This window comes from Epinephelus lanceolatus, chromosome 5 (genome assembly GCF_041903045.1).
Source record: "Epinephelus lanceolatus isolate andai-2023 chromosome 5, ASM4190304v1, whole genome shotgun sequence".
Lineage (NCBI taxonomy): Eukaryota > Metazoa > Chordata > Actinopteri > Perciformes > Serranidae > Epinephelus > Epinephelus lanceolatus.
The window spans coordinates 19,959,906-19,980,174 of record NC_135738.1 but is presented as its reverse complement, the minus strand read 5'-3'; the positions used below and the strand labels follow the sequence as shown (position 1 = coordinate 19,980,174).

General features: G+C 40.8%; 2 protein-coding genes across 3 annotated transcripts; both read left to right on the top strand.

Moving 5' to 3' along the window:
* The first annotated feature begins 383 nt into the window (after nucleotides 1-383).
* On the top strand, nucleotides 384-7,637 carry pgghg (protein-glucosylgalactosylhydroxylysine glucosidase). Its single transcript, XM_033634329.2, has 14 exons — nucleotides 384-640; nucleotides 1,205-1,510; nucleotides 1,592-1,802; nucleotides 2,876-3,311; nucleotides 3,409-3,528; nucleotides 3,925-4,056; nucleotides 4,133-4,244; nucleotides 4,468-4,540; nucleotides 4,621-4,757; nucleotides 4,847-4,980; nucleotides 5,180-5,275; nucleotides 5,363-5,460; nucleotides 5,547-5,764; nucleotides 7,324-7,637. Exons 2-14 carry the CDS (start codon nucleotides 1,267-1,269, stop codon nucleotides 7,398-7,400), a joined length of 2,088 nt encoding a protein of 695 aa, XP_033490220.2. The 5' UTR covers nucleotides 384-640; nucleotides 1,205-1,266; the 3' UTR covers nucleotides 7,401-7,637.
* Nucleotides 7,638-8,235: 598 nt separating this feature from the next.
* incenp (inner centromere protein) lies at nucleotides 8,236-19,884 on the top strand. 2 transcript variants are annotated; one of them, XM_033633977.2, is made up of 21 exons: nucleotides 8,236-8,434; nucleotides 9,362-9,510; nucleotides 9,654-9,764; nucleotides 9,850-10,469; nucleotides 10,583-10,625; nucleotides 10,825-10,885; nucleotides 10,998-11,088; nucleotides 11,229-11,265; nucleotides 11,627-11,714; nucleotides 11,832-11,972; nucleotides 13,335-13,352; nucleotides 15,371-15,480; nucleotides 15,575-15,695; nucleotides 15,792-15,902; nucleotides 16,238-16,404; nucleotides 16,555-16,675; nucleotides 16,887-17,006; nucleotides 17,160-17,195; nucleotides 17,859-17,921; nucleotides 18,029-18,179; nucleotides 19,414-19,884. In XM_033633977.2, the coding sequence occupies exons 2-21, from the start codon at nucleotides 9,371-9,373 to the stop codon at nucleotides 19,587-19,589; spliced, it is 2,526 nt and encodes an 841-aa protein (XP_033489868.2). In that variant the 5' UTR covers nucleotides 8,236-8,434; nucleotides 9,362-9,370; the 3' UTR covers nucleotides 19,590-19,884. The 2 variants fall into 2 exon arrangements, with proteins under 2 accessions (XP_033489868.2, XP_033489869.2); XM_033633978.2 differs by lacking the exon at nucleotides 13,335-13,352.
* Nucleotides 19,885-20,269: the final 385 nt, after the last annotated feature.

Genomic DNA, 20,269 nt, shown 5'->3' with positions numbered 1-20,269 from the left:
CGTGATACTTCTTGGAAGAGATAGGATGAAAATGTAAACACTCTTGCTGTGACCTGCCGAGTATTTTTACAGTCTCAGCCAAGTGGTGCTGATGTTTTAATTGGGAATATGTACACATAAGGTGGCGGCCATTACAGCCTGTAACAAGACTGTTTGTAAGAAAGCCTGTAACAAACTGTCCCAACTAAAGAGTATATTAACACTATGAGGACCTGTTTCTTGAAGCTGAGACTTATACATTAATGCACTTTAATGACATTTCACTGACATCTAATGAGCATGTTCAGTTACTGATCCACAGCTACTCTACTTTATCCTCCACATGAAGTCCATGCCATGTTTTCCAGCTGACCGAGAGACATGTCCAGGTTTTCTCTGCAGCAGCAGCAGCAGGCTACATGACCTCCTCCTACAGTAGTGATACTGGACACTAACTTGGTCCCATTTTATCAACAACTTTTGAGTTATATGGCTCCAGCAGGCATGAACTGTGAAAGGAATTACGTCCTGTGAGCTGTTTTTTGTAGGTTTAACTGTTCAGGACAAGCAGTTTGGGAAACTTTTGCACTTCACTTTCATCTGCACTTTAATCGTCAAGCATTCCTCTTTGTTGCAGAAACAGATGCCTCTTCCTGTTCACGTGAGAGTAAAACATTGCCTCTGTAGTAGTATTTTGAAAGGAGTTATGCTGGATGTTTGTGCAGCTGACTTCAACAACTAACTTTTCCAGAGTAGTTTAGCCTGATCTCTGAGATTTTATGTTTGTTTATTTATTTATTTTTGCCATTGAATGATTCCAGACATGATTTATTACTGAGTTTGTGTCTATTTTTGGTTGAGTGGCTTGAATTTAAACTTTGTGTTCACCTATATGCTTGATGGATGACACATCTTGTGACACCAAAGTGCCAAAGTACACAATCTACAAATAGCCTTCACTGGCAGGAAGCTGTGAAAAGTGTGTGTGTGTGTGTGTGTGTGTGTGTGTGTGTGTGTGTGTGTTCGCGCGCATGCGTGCATGCGTGCGTGCGTGTGTGTAAAAGTTTCCAGGAGTGAGCTAATGTCTCATGCAACTTGAGGTATTTTTGTTTTGTCCAGTGATAAAGTAGGGAGTTTATGGACAAATAAAGAACTGATGTCAGAATATAGGTGTTTTCAAACCATGCTAACATGTAGTAAATAAAATTATTGATTATTGTTGAAGAGTTGGGATCTTCTTCTCAACAAACCCTGACTGAATTTGGGAAACCATACCACCTCGTCATCATGTCCTGTGATGAAGACCCCTACATCTTCTCCACTGACACTCTACCCAGCGACCGCCGCTTCCTCCCTCCACTTGCCAATGGCCTTCTGGGATGGAGGGTGTACAACAGAATCATGCACATGGGTGGTGTGTATAATGGGGAGGGTGGACGTTGTCACCGGGCAGATGTCCCCTGTCCTCACGCTGTGACAGTTGAGATGGACGAAGCAGGCCAGCACACCTACAGTCTGGACACTCACACAGGTAGAGTCTGTTTGACCGTCTGGCATCAGGAAACAGTGTTGTGACGAGTTATTACTGGTAATCGTCTCATCTTCCCTCCAGGCATCTTTACCCACACTCTGAGCTCAGCCAGTGTCACTGTGTCACAGTCTCTGTACTCACACCGACACTACTCCAACCTGATGGTGATGGAGATAATGCTGGTGCGTCAGGTGACTTCAGAGGAGCCAATCAGTGTCAGGCTGGACAGTTCATTCACGCCTGAGAGCAAAGATATTGTTTTCGAGGCTGGTCCTGATTACAAAGGAGGAAGGTATGGTCAACAGAAACATGTTAAATCTTATTTTTATGCTTCCACGTGGACGACTGCTGTGGCTGGATGCATTATGTGTTTGGGTTGTCTGTCGGTCCACTTGAACTCAACAATGAACTGATAGGAAATTTGTGGTCATATGTCAAAGGTCACTGTGATCTTTCTGTCTCATTCTTGTGAATGCAATATCTCAAGAACACCTTGAGAGTTTTTTTTTTCAAGTTTGGCACAAATGTCAATTTGGACTCAAGGATTAACTGATTAGATTTTGGTGGTCAAAGGTCAAGCTCATTGTGACCTTGCATTCATCTTATTCTTGTGAATGCGATATCTCAAGAACACCTTGGGGGGAAATTATTCAAATTTGGCAGAACATCCGCTTTGAGTCAAGGACAAACTGATTAGAAATTGGTGGTCAAAGGTCAAGGTCATTGTCCATCTCATTCTTGTGAATGCCATAGCTAAAGAAAGCCTTGAGGGAATTTCTTCAGATTTAGTTCATATATTTACTTTGAGTCAAGGATGAACTGATTAGAAATTGGTGGTCAAAGGTCAAGGTCACTGTGATCTTGTGTCCATCTCATTTTCGTGAATGCATTAGCTGAAGAGAGATTTGAGGGAATTTCTTCTAATTGGGCACAAACATTTGCTTGGACTCAAACTCAACAATAAGCTGATTAGAATTTGGTTTTTAAAAGGTCAAGGTCACTGCAACCTTGCGTTTGTCTAATTCTTGTGAACCTGAAATCTCAAAAACACCTTGAGGGAGTTTCATCAAATTTGGGACAAACATCCACTTAGACTTGAATGATTACAATTTGGTGGTCAAAGGTAAAGGTCACCGTGACCTTGCATTTGTCTCATTCTTGTGAACATGATATCTCAAGAACATCTTGAGGGAATACCTCCAGATTTTGCACAAATGTCCACTTGGATTTAAGACTGAAATTATTAGAATTTGATGGTCAAAGGCCAAGGTCAGTGTAACCTAACAAAACATGTTATGGTAAATCCAGTTTACTATATATTACAAATATGATGTCTCACACAGTTTCCATCCCTCTCTTTCTCAGTCACATCCAAGGACAGGTGACTGCTGCTGAGTTTCCAGGAGGTTTGTGTCCCTCAGTTCACCTTATCTGGACCCCCATACCCTCCACTCTGACACTGCTTCCAGAGCAGAGCCAGGCTCGCTGGGGCTTCATCCTGATTGCGGCCAACAGTTTGGAAAGTGCTGAGGCCAGCTTTGATGAGGGCCTTAATCTGATGTCGAGTGGTAACCTGCGTCCATCTCATGAGAATGCCTGGAAAGAACTTTGGCTGCAGAGCAAGGTGGAGGTGCAGGGGTTAGAGAACCTCGGCAAGGCTGTGATTGGCTGCATGTTTTACCTCCTTAGTGCCTTCCCCTCCATACATGACACCTCCAGCTCTTTTGGTGGAGTCAGTCCAGGCGGGCTGTCTAATGGTGGGGATGGTCAGGACTACTGGGGCCATGTTTTCTGGGACCAGGTAAACAGTGAAAGTTGATGACCGGCTATGTTATTTACATGCTGTTTGTTTGGGTTTGTATAGTGTATCACACAATGACCCTACCTTCCTGTGACAGGACATCTGGATGTACCCTGGCATAGCCCTTTTCTATCCCAAGCTAGCCCGAGCTGTGCTGGAGTACAGGGTGGGGACTATAGATGGTGCAAAAGACAACGCCCAAAAGCAGGGCTTCAAGGTACGATCATCAGTGGGATAATCAGGTCTCAAAATCATAGCTCCTAGGGATGAGTGAGTACATGATTATCTCTATCTGTGTATGTGTCTGTTTAACCAACAAAATTATCTGTATCTATATCTGTACTTGGAATGGGCGGGGTTTAGGTCAGACATGGGATGGGGTGAAATTGAATGTGGGTTTGGCCTAATCTGAAGTTGTTAAGCGTGAAATTGATATGGGTTGGTCAGAAGTTGTTGTATTTGTTGTTTACTAGAAAACTATTTCCAGAGCAAACTCAGAAAGAAGCTTGAGATAATTTCTTATCACATAAGAGATTAAACCCAGCTACCCAAATAAGTATTTCCCAATAACCACGAAGCTGAATCCTCTGAAGAACAGACGTTACCTTCACAGGGACTGAAGTTTGCCTGGGAGAGCGCTGTGTCAGGGAGGGAAGTGTGTGGAGTGGACATTTATGGACAACAAGAGATTCACATAAATGGAGACGTCACCCTGGCCTTCCAAACCTACCTCTACCTCACCGAGGTACGTTCCTTTATCCTCACTCAGCACCACTGTGTCTCACCCTGTGAAACGATGTTAACTAGGCTCTTTGTTGCAGGATCTGACCATGTTCACAGACGGCCGGGGCAGAGAGGTGATATACGGTGTGGCTGATTACTGGGTCTCCAGAGCATCCTGGAACCCAGAGGACCAGAAGTATCATATCTTAGGTGAAGGCCATTATAAGAAAGATGGTTATTATACTGAATTTATTCATGTTTATCAGGCTAATACTTTCATAAAAGCAAAACTAAAGACATCTCAAACACTCATTTCACCACAAAACTACATCTGTAATGAAGAACTTGGCTCTCAGTGTTATTGAAGTTTTGAAATGTTAAGACCTTATTTTTATCCAAATATAATGAAACATTTCCCATCTATGTCATTTAGGTGTCATGCCACCTGATGAGTACTATTACAATGTCAACAACTCTGTGTACACAAACACAGTGGCTAAATCCAGGTACTTGTATTTGAATAATTCCCTGCAGTGCATATTAATTTATGATTCCCAGAGAATGCAAAAAGTCTCTCATTTGTCAGTCTCCAGTTCGCTGTAGAATTGGCTGAAAGCCTCCAACATCCTGCGCCAAAGGAATGGAAGGAAGTGGCAGATAGCCTCAAAATACCCTTTGACCAAGAATCCCAGTACCATCCTGAGTATGACGGCTACATCAAAGGTTATTTATTATTTTTCTGACTCAGACCTGCATGAGAAAATCATGTGTGATGTAACATGATGTCAGAATGTCTTGTTGACCTCTCACAGGTAATCCAGTGAAGCAGGCAGACACAGTGATGTTGAGCTATCCTCTCGGATTGCAAATGACCCCAGAGGTCAGGAGGAATGACCTTGAAGCGTACGAGCCAGTAACAGACCCTCATGGCCCGGCCATGACATGGGTAATACACAGCATGCTGTATGTGACTCTAAATTAAACCGGTCAGTGGTGGAGGAAGTGTTCACATCCTTCACTGAAGTGAAAATAGCAATACCACAAAGTTAAAAATATGATACAAGTAAAAGTCATGCCTTCTTTGGAATGTTACGTCTTAATTAATTAGTCTGCGTCTGTACTAACGCCTTACTTTCCATTGAAAGGGTATGTTTGCGATCGGCTGGCTAGAGCTGGGAGAGGCTGAGAAAGCTCAAATTTTACTCGAGAAGTGCTTCAAAAACATCCAAGGACCGTTCCAGGTGTTGTTTTGACTCATACAGCCACACAATCCTAATAAATGCCTCTTTGCTGGAAATCCTTTAATGTGTGATTACCTCTCGTCTTAGGTATGGAGTGAATCATCAGATGGCTCTGGTGCGGTTAACTTTCTCACAGGGATGGGAGGATTCCTGCAAGCTGTGCTGTTTGGTTACACTGGCTTCAGGTTAGTTAATGGTGAAAAACATCTCAATATGTGCACAGCATGTAGGCAGTGAAATAAAGGTGATAGACTGTGGTGTTTTTTTCTAGAGTTCAGAAGGAATGTCTGGCCTTTTCTCCGCTTCTTCCCAACAACATTTCTGAGCTCTGCATCCGTGGTGTGAACTACCTGGGCAGTCAGATGGACTGGCTGCTCAGGAAAGAGGAAGTTTGTATCATACTCAGGGAAAAGGCAGACAGTGCTGGCAACACCTCAGATCTGCAGGTTGTCCTGAAGGCATCAGGGACGAAAATCCCTCTCACACCAGGTAACAGAAGCAAAGACAGCAAAGAAGCTCATTTAGGTTTAAGTTTGTACATAAATAACAAAGAACACACTTAACCCCCCTAACTAAAGCTTGAAAAAAATGACAATTAAATATTTTTTTTTTTATAATTACACTAAACATAATACATTCAGAAAATACTTAAAGGTCCAGTGTGGCATATTTAGGGGGATTTAGTTACATCTAGTGGTGAGGATTACATGAGTAAAAACACTAAATTAAACAGTTTCACATTAAAAAATCAGTGACTTTCCAACCCTGCTTGTTGAGGAGGGGCTGCTAACTATGGTGGCTGATGCAACAACGCAAATGCAAAAGGCTCATTGATGTATAATAACGAGACACCGGACCCCAAGATGGGGCCAATTCAGTCCAGTGGGATTGCTGATCTGGTGTATACAGCAAAAAAGTTTTTGGCTTCCAGGTTTACTTCTGCAGTATGTGGTCCACTAAATATGCGCAGTAGTGTTTTTGCCCCTGGCTCCGCCCATGAGTTCCCACAATATAAAAACCTCATGGATCAAAACTTCATAATAGTATCAGTCAAAATTGACCTTAAATGCAGTTTCAGGTGTCCCGTCAACAGTTTTACGGATGTCTTTTTTACAGTGGTGGTCTATGGGGAAAATTCTTTTGGGGGTTTAGTTGATTATTTTCACTGCAATACCACGAGTGGCCACCGGGAAAAATTTGTCTGCAAGGCTGAGCTGCTTTCCTGAGGAGCATGGAGCATCCCTATCTAGAACCAGTGTTTGGTTTGTCTGTTCTGGGCTACTGTAGAAACATGGCGGTGGAACGTGACGATGGCTGTAGACGAAGACCCACTCCCTATGTAGATATAAACAGCTCATACTAAGGTCACAAACGTACAATGGGTCTTATTTTCATGTAATTATGCACTAAAGAAAACATACTTATTATATTATATTCCATTTCTACCACTATATCCCCCTAAATCCCACACTCTTAACCTTTAATATCAAAATGATTAGCCTAATAAAAAATTAATAAGTACTACAATGAGCTTGTGAAATATTTTACAACTCCAGAAATGGCACCATCTGTCTTATGCGGGAAGAAAATAATGGAGAGCTCTCACACTCCCTCCATTCAATAAAAACTGGCTATTCAGACAGCAAAGTGGTAAAAGACAGACAGACCTTTTTAATACAGTATAATGTGCTATTATGACTCCCACAAATCAGAGAAAACTGGAGGCTCTGGGGGTTGTCAGTGACTTAATAGTGAAACCATTTGTGAGAGTGAATCTGGGGACTGTGATGACAGTTGTTGCACACTGGAGGATATGGAGCTGCTGGATTGTAAAACAAACTGATACCCAGAGGAGATATCAATAGTTTGGTTAAAGGATGCCAAGACTAATAACTACCTGTTACTGGACAATTACCCTGCAAGCCTGTTTGAATTTATGTGCATGTATTTTTTTTTTCTGTGAATTTTCATATCGCACATTTCTTAATAAAGGCACTGATAGAGTAACAGATTATTATTAATTCACTTGTATATATCTATATTTTCAGGGAATCCGGTAACCTTTCCCCGAGAGCCTGGATATGTTTGTAAAGTGGCTTCCATGTTTTCCTGTTGGCCTCTCTGAAGCAGCGACCACGACCCTCCTAATCATTACATTTACCCACAATTAATAACATGTAGCACAGTTATTTTATACCTAAGCCAGTGTTACGTTGTACTGTAGCCTGTTGCTCAGCAATCACTCACAAAATGTAGGATATTCTTATAGTATTAGTACTGTAATATGCCATGTAACAAAACCAGTAACCAATCGTATGGTAATGAAATACATTCAAATAAAAGTCTTAACATTTTTTGCAAAGCTGGAGTTTCCCTTTTGTTTTCCATCTCTTGTGATAAACAGTACAGTTATAAAGTGTTTACTTCACCACCACATTTCAAATATCTTGGAGCTTTGTTTACCAGAGGGAGGCAGCAGCAGTCTGCAGGAGAGGATGTGACAAAGGACAGAAGGAGCTCATCACATTTATCTTCACTTATATTAAAAACAGTGTGTGCCTCTCAAAGCGGCCCACCCTGGTTTTACTTTGGGATTTTTAAAAGTACATTTGTGCTTGTTTTCTGGCTTAATAACCAAAACAACAGGCTATAAAAAGCCACTGTCAGACATGTGTTTGAGTGCGGTGGGCGGGGCGGAGCGAGTATCCTGCCACGTATCAATAGGTTGATTTAAATCTGTGCAACGCTGCGACTCCGCCCTAAACTTCCGTTAGGTTTGCTCGATTTGAATCCGTATTTCGACGGTTCCCCCTCCCCGTGCCATTACTTTCTATTGTTCCGAAAGGCGGGGCCGCCCTTGCGGGTAATCCGAAACAACAAATCGAACATACCCACTCAAACGTCACTGAGCTTCGCCTCGTGATTGGCTGGCAAAGTTTTGAACAAGTTAAACGGTTTCAGCGGGCCGGTGGGAGGATTGCAGTTACCGTCCGGGATATTCAGTTTGTTCATGGTCAACACATGATCTGTAAAGCCAAGTGGGAATATTTTATCACTTTAATTCTCACGTCAGTATGCGATTGATTTAGCTTTTTTTCTTTTTAAATTCGCGGAGCAACGAGTATCGTCTTCATTTTTTCAGAGACTTGGATAGCAAAGGTAACGTTTTTTATTTTGACGAAGACAATGTTAGCTAGCTTGGCTAACATCGTAACGTTAGCCTTTTAAACATTGCATAGCAGTAATGAATAATAGCATTGTCACCACCTCAGTTAAATTAACACAACGTACCTTACTGTAACTGTTACCTCAGTATTAGGTTAGCACATGACATTATTTGACTGTTTGGTGCTGCATGCTCGTTGGTCGTAGTTTCGTGTTAGCTAAGCTAACATGTTACCTGGGAAACGTTAGCTAATTCTGTTCATAGCATAAACCGCTTGGGTGTCTGACAGATTGACTGATTTTAATGTGCTCAGTATTTGTAAGAAAATGTGTTAGTGCTGCTGTAATATGAAAACTAATAATGTTATGTTGCTGTCGACCATATTGTTATTAAATATCTGTAGTCTCGTACCGTCCGTCCGCGAAAATAGAGGACATTGCGCATGCACCGATTACAGTTACAAAGACAAAATGGATCTGACAGTGCAATACTAAAAAACAAAGCGAATCTTGACAACCAAAAGTATGTAGAATATTAATAATAGATTTGCAGAAATTACTTGTATATGTGGTGTTTGTCACTTTATTTGTGATTATGAAAAAGAGTGTGACTTCATCAAATCCAACTTTGAAAAGTCAGAATATTGTAAAAAGTTAATAGGCAGCATCTTATTCAGTATTGGCTTAGAGTTTGTTATTGGTGCATTACAAAATGTAAATGGCTTTTTTTGGGTGGCTAGATTTTTCCAGGTTGCTGTTTAGAGGGTTTTATACAAGTGAGTTCAAATAGTCATGCTGAAAGAAATATAAAGACTGTTTAACCACACATAAAAACCTAATGTGATGCTTCAGTTTATATATTTTTACTTTCTCAATTCTGTTCCAGCTTGTCCTGATTTAACAATGCAATCTTTCCCTCAGGCCATCAACATGAACTCTGTACTAACATCTGTACGATCCCTCATGCAAATGTTCGATGGCAAAGTCCAAGAATTCAAGAGCGACATTGATAATGTCCACATGGTTTGGCTTGAGGAGATCCAACAAGAGGCCAACCGCATGTTCTCAAGGTAGGTGTACAGTAATGTCTTAAAAACCCACTGAATAAAATTTTCTGTTATTTTGATTCACAAGTTTCCATCTGCAAAAGCCTGGTCTTTTGTAGAATCTCCAATAAGGTTTTTCCAAGTGAAGCTATTTCTTATTATTTCAGAGATTTCAATGCTGAACCAGAATTAATGCCAAAAACACCATCACAGAAGAAGAATAGTCGCAGGAAGCGTGTATCTGTCGGGCATCAGGAAGAAAATCAAGCCAGACGAAGGTTTGTTGCTTTTGTTTTAGTAAAAAAAAATCTAAAATTCTAACTGTGACGTAATTTTAAACATGTTGTATCATTTCTTCATCAGATTTTCAAAGGGAAAGCGCAGTAACCTTCGTGGCTCCTCTGTCAAATCACTGAACTTCATTGCTGAAGAAGAGGCCATTCCTGAGGCTTCCTCCTCTGAAGCAAACACCACCACACAGCCTAAACGCACCACCCGCAGAAACAAACAAACAAAGTCAGAGGAGGCAGAGGATGTTAGCAAGTCACAAGACAGCTGTGAAACCCAGGAGGTGCAGAACAAGAAGCCGCAGCTGGTAGAGGAGAAAAAAGAGATGCACCAAAGCAACCAGGTGAACAATGCAGAAGACGAGCCGGACCATATCTTTAGCACCGCCCAGTCCCCACCTAAGATCCCCTCGCCTGAGGTTATTGTCAGCATCTCTGCATCAGACCGCTTGTCTGCTGAGTCTGCTAAACAGCTGCAGCCTTCTCCTGGCCGTACAGCTGCTAAGATTGCAATAGCTGGCACAACTCGAAGCTCGCGACGGAGCTCTGTGCGATGCTCCCTCAAACTACGTCACTCGCTGGCCGGTCTGCGTCACAGTATGACACAGGAGTCTGTTCGCCGGGCCTCACGCCGCTCCATGCTCAAGAGGAAGGCAACTCACACGGGCAACTCCACGTGTAGCAGCAACGTTGATGGTGAGAAATAACAGATATTTGGTTCATAGTTACATAAAATGCAAATTATTAATAGTTCTTTGGTGTTAATCTGAATATTGTATTTGCCTTTTTTTTTTTTTTTTTTTTGGTAGAGGATTCTTGCATGGACTCTGCAGAGGAAGAGGATAGAGAGCTGTAAGTAATATTTTTCTTCGCAAGGTGAAAATATTGATGCCTTAATGTAGGAAAAAAAATCAAGTGTTTGAATCAAGAATTTAAACTATTGATAATGACTGGTAAATAACCCTTAGTCACATGTGAGTGGACATGAAGTCAGTGCTCTTTATTTATTTTGAAGTGTTTCTTACCCATATTCATGTATTCACTGCTGTAGTGTGTCAGAGGCTGTAAGTGCAGACTCTGAGGAGAATGCTGCTGCTGAAGAAACTCCAGAGGTATGAAAATGTTTTTACCTTTTAAAAGTGTCAAAACTGATATTGAATGTATCCCTTGGTCATTGATCAGCTGATGATTTTGTTTTACATTATTTGTATCAAACAAATGTAGATCCAGGTTAACCAGCGTGTACAGCCGTCTGTTGGACGCATTACTCGATCTGTGGCTGCAAATGCTATGAGCACTCCTAACAAGAAATCGGGTATGGGAACTTGGCCTTATATAAATTGGTTCTTGTGTAATTTAATTTTTGTTGCTAATTCTGGTTAGATATAAACCTGAGTTGGTATCTAATGGTGTTTTACCAAACTCATATGTGCAAAATACATGTTTGTGTTTCAGTTGCCGAGAAGCAACAGACTCCTCACTCAGGCCGCAGGTGAGTGCTGTGTGTGTGACTTTGCTGTTTGATGTGTAAAGGAGCTCTATACCGCATTCAGACCATTGACATAGCAGCAAACAGCTATTTGCTATGTAAAGACAAAGTGGAGAACCGCATCATGAACAGAGAATGAAGTCTTGCTGCCTGTGTGTGTGTGTGTGTGTGTGTGTGTGTGTGTGTGTGTGTGTGTGTGTGTGTGTTGTAATTTGAGCTTCTCTGTTCTTTGTCGTGGTAGCTGGTTCAGTCGCACGTGCATAGTAGTGTATCTTAATCTCATATAGAGCTTCTATATCAGCTTGTTCGGGCTACTAAATAGATTTCGAATTGTGTTTTAAAATGCATATTTCTGTGTCTCCAGGTCACGCCAAAGTACCAAACGCAAAGCACCAGATACTGTAGAGGAAAGTCCCTCAAAGAGGCACTCACCACCCAAGAAAAGTCAAAATGTAAGATGAAAAGAATCTTGCTGAGTGTTAGGGCTAAAAAATTGAAAATACCTGGATATATGTTTGAGTGGATCGAAATAGTAATCTTTTGAACCTTCTGTTGTTTTAAATACACAGGCAGTGAGACCCCACATGAGAACTTTCCTCCACACTGTGCAGAAGAATCAGATGCTAATGATGACTCCTAATTCTCTTGGCCGGACTGCTGTAATCAAATCCTTCATCAAACACACCACTCCTCTGAAGATTGATCCAAAGGTAAGTTAAACACCGAAGTCTTTGCAAAGCAACATGGTCATGCAGTGGTATGCTCACACTGTGAAGCCCGACTGCATCACTAGCAGGCCGAAGTGAACCTAACAATAGAGTTTGGTAAAGAAAGGATCAAACTTGGATCAGACACACTCCACTGGCTTAAAGCCACAGTGTGTAGGAATTTCTCCCGTCTAACGTTGAAATCATATGTTGCATTCAAACGGATAGCGCACTCTAGTGCCTCACTGTTTCAAATGCGTATTGCAACAACGGTAGTCGCTGTGTACCAAAAAGCTAACGTTGATGAAACCATGTCATCCGATACTTCATGGAGTATTCATTCAGGCTCCTACACAGACACACGCGGGGTAGTAGCGGCACACACGCGGGGTAGTAGCCAGCGCCGCTACTACCCCGGCACTACTGCAGCATAACAAAGTCCCACTCTTTGAGCATAATGCAGGATCATGTATTATGGAGCATCACGGGAGACGGAATCCTCGTCGCCAAGAAAGCGCAAAAGGGAGTCAAAAAGGCAACGTGACCGGCGATTGCATTACCATTCTCCTTCTGCAGCTCTCTCCACCTGGAAAAGGCTATCCCGATGTGGACCCTCATTTTTTTAATTCACCGGTCACGTTGCCTTTTCTATTCCCATTTGTGCTTTCTTGGCGACGAGGATTCCGTCTCCCATGATGCTGCATATGCATGATCCTGCATTATGCTCAAAGAATGGGACTTTGTTTCAGATTTGCCGGGGTAGTAGCGAAGCGCCTCTTGCTCCTCTCCTTCAGCTCCTCAGTCACACAGCGCTGGCCTGGCTCTCAACGAAAACGCCGAAGGCGGTGCTGTATGTCCCTTGCTGGAGGATGTATTCTCAAGATGGCGAAACATTATGGAACCCCACAGACGGCTTACCCACACAATGTATAAGCAAATCCGAAATTCTCCTTTTACGAGAATAAGTCAGATTATTGGTGGAGGTAATAGTACACCAGTGATGACATATTTATGAATGCAGACATCAATTTTTGCCAATAAACAACTGAAAATGTTACACAATGTCCCTTTAAAACAGACGTGGTGATACAGTAAATTAAAAATAAATTGTATATTGGCATAAGTCTTCATGAGAACTGAATTACAGTGTCAGTTGGGCGCATCCATAAAACCAGAATCTTTTGTATATTTTAGTACATGTTCAGTTAGTACACGTTCAGTGTCACAAATTAGACAGTGATTACCGAGATTGTGACATTACAATGAGTGTGTCTTGAAATTTTGAACATACTGTAGCTCGCATTTTTGTTGAGCTATCAAATGATGTGGTCCTCTTATCTGGATGTTTTTATCTCCCCTCCCCAGTTGGGCGATGGTATAGTGGTAAGTGTAAACTGGAAGCACTGTATGTTGTTTGTGGGCATTTTATGGTGGCTAACATCCCATTGTGCAAGCTCCTCATTTACCACACACCTTAGATAAGCCCCTTTCACACGTTTACATTTAAGCATAAATGGCATTCGTCTGTATCAGAGTTTAAATAAAGGCTCGGACTGTTTGATGGCTCAAGATTTAGAAAGATTTTAAGGGTGCTTTGATCAGGATTTTTTGGGGCCAAGTACCAATCAATGGAGTATTGGCCCATACGGATAACAGGCTTTGTTTGAAGCCCTCTATTTATTGTGTAGCATTATCTGTACTTAGTAACGTTGTATAGTAAGTATTAAAATGAAGAAATAAGAAAATATAATGAATTGCCAACTGGCAGACAAAATGTGCAACATATTCCACTCTTTTTTCTTTTAGAGACACAACTTAAACCATAGCAGCCAACACTCGGTTACCACGAGTAGCTTGGTGCTAAACGAATGTAGCTGTCCTGTGGGAAAAATAAATAACATTTCATTTAAAAAAAAAAAAAAAAGATTTAGAACGAAAGCTAAACATGCACAAACCAAGTTAGAACAGTAAATTATACCGCGGCAACACATGATCATTTTTTCAGCTCGGCATTCTGTATTTTTTAAAATCAAGTTTAAGTTGACTGAAAATTCTGGGCATTTTAGTCTTATCTTGGTTAAAGACATATATTTTGAAACCATTTTAGGCTTTTTTTGTTGTCATCAGATTATTTGAACATTCTCCTTGATGTAGTCGAGCCTAAAGCAGTCAAACTGATTTCAAATAAGATTTTATCTTATCATGAGCTGATGAAAAACACAGGTTGAATCTCACACACACACACACACACACACACACACACACACACACACACACACTCACTCACTCACTCACTCATATTTGCTAACCTGATTGGCCAGTAATAGCGACCACTGATGAAACTAATTACAATGAATATTGGCAGATAACGATTGGTGTCCGATCAATCAGAGCGCCCTTAAAAGGTTTCTGTGAAATTTGGCTTTAGTGAGGGCAGAAGCAGCAACATTCCTGGATAAATCACTCACAACAAAAGTTGAATACAATGTTGAGTCAGACTCTATGCTACAGACATGTATGTTAATGAGTAATTGAGCCCTGCATTTTTGCAGGGTCCATATTTTGTGAAAGGGGCTATTATATTTTAACAATTCCCCAAACTGCACTAGTTAATGGTGTATCTTATCCCATGGGTCACTCATATTCTTACTTGGCAGTTTTTTAGTCTAACAATCATTTAAATCACCTGAAATGGCTTTGATAACCTCACTGTTGATTGAATTTGAAACAGAATTCATCAGAGTTAGAAATTGAAGGAAAAATCCATCTGAACCAGAAGCCATGTCACGATCTGTCTGTGTGTCAGTGGATTCATTTGTTCACTGGGTGAGGAGACCGCACTGATCAGTATTAAAGTCATTGTCATTTTTCAGAGTTCAGAGTACATTTTTCTTGTAATCAGATTGCATTCAGCCACACTTAGCGTGACTTCCTATTTCTCTGCTTCATGTCTGTTAAACTGCAGTTACATTAGATACCACTGAGATGACTGTAACCAGATAACATGATGTAGCTTGTTCAAAGGTTTAGGCTTTAAAGATGGCTCTCTAAGTTTGTTTTTGTTTTTTTAACAGTAATTTCCAGCAACATCTGTCCCTACTCTTAGTCTGTTAAAATTGTCCACACAGTAGTTTGGAGACTAATGATCACAGCACAGGAATATATCTGCAATTAGGCCTTGTGAGCAAAACCTTAATCTAACTCTTTAGAACAATGGAAATGACACAAAGTCTGTCAGGGTGGATTTTTGCTTCATCCTTCGACTTCACTGGTATGGTGATCTTTCCGCATGAATGAACTCCACCTGCTACTTTGGATCCCTTTGATATTTGACATGTATTACAGTGTGTTGGAATTAGCTGATTTCAGACAACACAAATGCTTGTTTTCTCTTTTCACAGACAAAAGAGCGTCACAAGCTGGAAGCACTTAAGAAGAAGCAGGAACAAGAGGAGGAGAGAATGAGAAAAATGGAGGAGGAGAAGAAAAGGAAACAGGATGAACTTAAAAGGTTAACATTCAGTCTCTTTACTCACTGACTGGACAATTTAGGAATTTTATTCCTCTTGTTTTTATTTATTTAACTTTTAAATGTTGTGTTTTAGGAAGCGGGATGAGAGGCTGAGAAGAGTATTTGAGGCCAAAGTAAAAGAAGAGCAGAGGGAGGAAGAAAAGAAAAAGAAGATTGAGCAAAAAATGGCTCAGATTGATGAGAAAAATGACAAGGTATGCAACAAATTTGGTGACTCTGAATATGTATATTCATATTAAAACCGATTGAACCCTTTTGTCTAATCTTTGTGATTGTGCCTGTTTGTGCAGCGTATGGCAGAGGAGAAGGCCAAGAAGAAAACAGCCCTTAAACGTCAAGAGGAGCTGGAGCAGAAGAGGAAACTGGAAGAAGAGGCTAAAAAGAAGAAGCAGCAGCAAGCAGTGAGACGATGTTCTTTTTTTCATTTCTGTTGCTATAGATGTGTGCCTATTCACTGCAATGAATTGTGCTACTGATTACAAACTACATGTAGCATAGAGCAAAATGCCCCTTTTAAATACAGGTATGCAGAACACTCTCCACTTCACTCTGATAAGACAAATCACATTTCCTTGTTGATTACTTTTGCTTCAAAGTTGTAACAAACACAGCTGAGTTCACCCTCTTTTGAATCCAGAGTACACATTTCTCATCTCTTCAACTTAATTTTCTCTCCCATTGCATATTACAGTCAGGATTTTCTTATGTTATGTATGGTTTTTCTTTTAAACTTAAGGAGGAAGAGAAGCGGCAGCAGGAGTTACTGGCCAAGAAGAAGGTCGAGGAGGAGGAACAGCGAGCTCGTAAGCTGGCTGAAGCTCGCCGAGCGCTGGAGCTGAAGAGAGAGCAGGAGCGTGAGAGGGAGAGAGAGCTGGAGAGAGAACGGCTAGCTGCTGCTGAAAGGTTATCTATTGTCTTTTACTCTGAACAATAGTACCGTAATAGATCATTATAAACTAAGCAGTCTAATAAACTCTTGAACATGGTAAAGGTGTATTAAACTGAGACTTGTATTGGGGAAAACGGTAAGAAAAAATTTTGTCTGTTTTTCAGAGAACGAGTGGAAAAAGAAAAAGCTCTCGCTCTGCAGCGGGAACTGGAGAGAGCAGCGAGAGAAAAAGAGAGGAGAGAACTGGAGGAGAAAAGAAGGGCGCTGGAGGAGAGAAGAAAACTGGTAAGGAAGTGAAATTTGAAACCAAATTTCTTTTAACACGTCTGAGTAGTCCATAAGAAATGTGCTTACTGTGTCCATGTTTACCTTCATGACAAACCTTGTTGATGAGCAGTCCACTCATATTTTAAAGTTAACTCTGTGCTCAGGTTTTATTATTCTGGCTGCTCAGCTGTCTGGTTGTTCATGTGATTTTTTTTTTTTCCCCCACCAGGAGGAGCAGCAGAGATTGGCTGCTGAGGAGAAAGCTGCAAAAGAGAGAGAAGCCGCTGCTGCTGCAGCTGCTGTTGCTGCTGCTGCAGCTGCTGCTGCTAAAAAGGCTGCTGATACAAAGGTAAACCAGCAGGTGGAAATGATACTTTAGTTTTTGTACACCTGCACAATTCAACAGAAGAACAAGTTGACTGAAAGTCTTGTATCAATTATTTCCCCAGTGTACATTTTGGAGCTAAATGTTCTTCTCTTTATTTTCTCCTCTGTACTGAAGGCTGCTGCTGCTCTGAATGTTACTGTGGATATTGAGGTAAGAATCTAAATATAGCCGCTCTGAAAATCAGTTTGTTTTTGTAATTTATCAATATGACACATTTTGGAATTCAACGTTTTTCCCAATGTTCCCCATCTGTGCTGCTTGTAAGGCAGACAAAAAGAAACTTGTTCAGAGAAAAGATTAAAGTCAAAAAAGACTTGAAGAGAGCGCTGCTGGGAGCAGGAAATGTGGCGAGCCCAACTGCAGGCAAACGTTTTGTCAATATTGTTTGTGTAATTACTCTCACTGCCAGAAGGGGAGCCATAGGTTTCATGCTCCAGCTTTATGAAACATAACTTATGTTTATACTCGGTGTTGTGCACCAAAACACTTTGTGTACATCCATGAGGTCTAACAAACACGTTCAGTGCACTTCCTTTCTCATTAAACATTTTCTAACCTGATTTTTAAAAAGTAGTTTCAGTCACTCCAACATTGTTTACATTCATGTTTACTAGCTTGCTGTCCTCTTCTTTGTCCCTGTTTTTGTTGGCACGTTGCAGCCTATCCTGGCGCCTTACTGCCAACTGTTAGCATAACAGCATGACAATAGTGTGAAAAACAGCTTCATATTGCATCTAGAGGTCTAAAAAGGTCTAAGAACCTGTAAGCAGTGATGTAAAACATATTTACCACTTTTCTTCTTATTCTTTGCAGCGCTCCGTGATGAGCACGCCTGTAGGAAAAGGTGGTGGCCTCAATGTGACTGTGGATGTTGAGGTAAATTAATTAATTTGTTACACAAATATTGAATTAGTTTCTTTCTTAAAGCATCATGAATTGTCATCAGAGTGAAGCCTCATAATATGTTTTATTCTCCTCTGCAGCAATCACCACAGTCATACTCCATCACTCCAAAGGGCGGCAACAAACCCATTATGTCCAAAAGTGCCGAAGACTACGGGATGGACCAAAACAGTGACGACTCTACTGATGATGAGTCTGCCCCAAGGAAACCTATTCCGTCCTGGGCAGAAGGTAGGCATAATCTAATGTATCTCATTAATTATGATGATCAGACTCCATATATACCTGAACTGCCATAGTTTTGTTGTTTATGAATCAATTTAGTAATGTTTCATAATGTACAAGACTTAAATTGAATGTTTGCTAAACCCTCCACACCTGTTGTCCAATCATAGGTTAGCAACCATAATCAGGCATGGCAGGTCTGTCATACTTTGATTTCTCCCAAAGCAAAAGCAATGCAAGAGCAATATTCACATTTTAAGAATGTGCAGGTGGTGTGTTTGAACATTTCTAGAACCTTTTAACAGGAACAGGGTGTGAGCAGAGTATTAAAGACATAGTTTATCTGCTCTAGCACGACATTAAAATTTCAACTAAGTTATGGAGCTAATTGGCCAGCTAGTTGATGGTTATCTGATTTAAAATCTTCCATCAAGAGTTTTTTCTAATGGCAAAGTTGAAGGTTGTTGACTAGAAACAAGAAGCTGCTCTTGTCTACTTCTGTCTGAAAGTCCAATCCTCGCAGTTGAGCCTCATGGCTGTGAGAGAACGGAGAGCTTGATGGGTGTAACAACAGTAACTGAGAAGGCTTAGCAAACAGTCAATTGTAATATTGTGACATATTCCAAATTGAGTCAATCCTATATCACAGACTACATAAAGGTGAACTTTATGTTCTGTACAAAAAATGAAGCCAAAATTTCCTGGATGTGGCCGCTGCCATCTGGCACTGGTGACATCATTTGGAGCCAGAGTCTGTGCAGTATCGCTTTGCCTCCCATACACCTGTCCCACCACTGGCAAGCAACGCCATTAATCACAAGCACATCAATTGGCACACACGGCTGTCAATAATGACATCAAATTCCCTTTGATAGCATTAAATAACTAGTTATAACCAAACTAACATGGAGGGTGCCGGCTTTATGACCTAAACTGCAGCCAGCCACCAGTCAATTAAGATGTTTTGGCTTCACTTTTATGAAGCGGTCATGTCGTCCATCTTTATATACAGTCTGTCCTATATACGTAATGTCGTCCATCTTTATATACAGTCTGTCCTATATACGTAATGTCGTCCATCTTTATATACAGTCTGTCCTATATACGTAATAAATGTTAGATGCCTTGTAGCCTTTTATTTTTTTACCAGGCCTGTTTGTGGTTTCAGCATCACAGTGTGATTTCAGCCTCATGTTGTGTCTTCTTAAATAAAACTGTACTTAAATGTTTCCCCTCACAGGTCACAATCTGCAGCAGATAATTATGAAGCAGTACTTCAACCCTCCTGATTTAGACTCTTTCTTCGGAACAATTGAACCACCAAAACTGGAAAACATCTTTTACAAGAGCAAGCCACGCTACTTTAAACGCACCAGCTCCGCAGTATGGCACTCTCCTCCAATTGGAAGCAAGTAATATCTGTACGCTGATACAGATTCACGTTGCTGTATAAAGTTTAATCTTTGTTTTAAAGTGTTTCCAATAAAGTAAGTGTTTTTTTTCCTGGATGTTTTTATGTGTTTAAGGGTTTAGTGGTAAACAGTTTAGGAATATTCTTACTACTATGTAAAATATCAAGGATTTAAGTGATACACAGTGAAAATGATGCTTCACGCTGGACTTGGACTTGAAAATGGGTGTGTATTATAACCCAGTGGGATGTTTGGAAGTTTTTCAATCATTAAAAACTTTCATTTGTATGATATCTATACCGACTGTAAATTATAGTAGAATTCTTATGTTTCTTATGAATTTATTCAGGTGTATTAAAATGGTTGGGAAAAAAAATACTTGTGCAGGTTTCAGCTTGGATTTTATAATAAGTGACACCTTAGAAAAATATATGCTCATGCAGCTGAACATTTCTGAGGCTTTAAAGGCCCTGCACACCTACAGTTTTTACGTATTTTAGCTGATTGGACCTTTGCTCAGGTCACTGGACTCCATGCAGTAATGAGACTAATAAAACAAGTGTAATTTGTCCTGTGCACTAAGAGCCAAAAGCTGAAAAGTTTGTCTGAGAGATGTCAAATACCATCTGTACACACCCACAGTCCTGAGCAGAGGTCTAATCAGTCCAAATAAGATCACCTGTA

Coding starts and splice junctions, on each gene's coding strand:
- pgghg (XM_033634329.2), top strand. CDS start 1,267: ATGTCCTGTGATGAAGACCCCTACATCTTCTCCACTGACACTCTACCC. Junction 4,245..4,467: donor CCAGAAGTATCATATCTTAG/GTGAAGGCCATT, acceptor TATGTCATTTAG/GTGTCATGCCACCTGATGAG. Junction 4,541..4,620: donor AACACAGTGGCTAAATCCAG/GTACTTGTATTT, acceptor CTCATTTGTCAG/TCTCCAGTTCGCTGTAGAAT.
- incenp (XM_033633977.2), top strand. CDS start 9,371: ATGAACTCTGTACTAACATCTGTACGATCCCTCATGCAAATGTTCGAT. Junction 15,481..15,574: donor AAACAGGATGAACTTAAAAG/GTTAACATTCAG, acceptor GTTGTGTTTTAG/GAAGCGGGATGAGAGGCTGA. Junction 17,196..17,858: donor ATGTTACTGTGGATATTGAG/GTAAGAATCTAA, acceptor TATTCTTTGCAG/CGCTCCGTGATGAGCACGCC.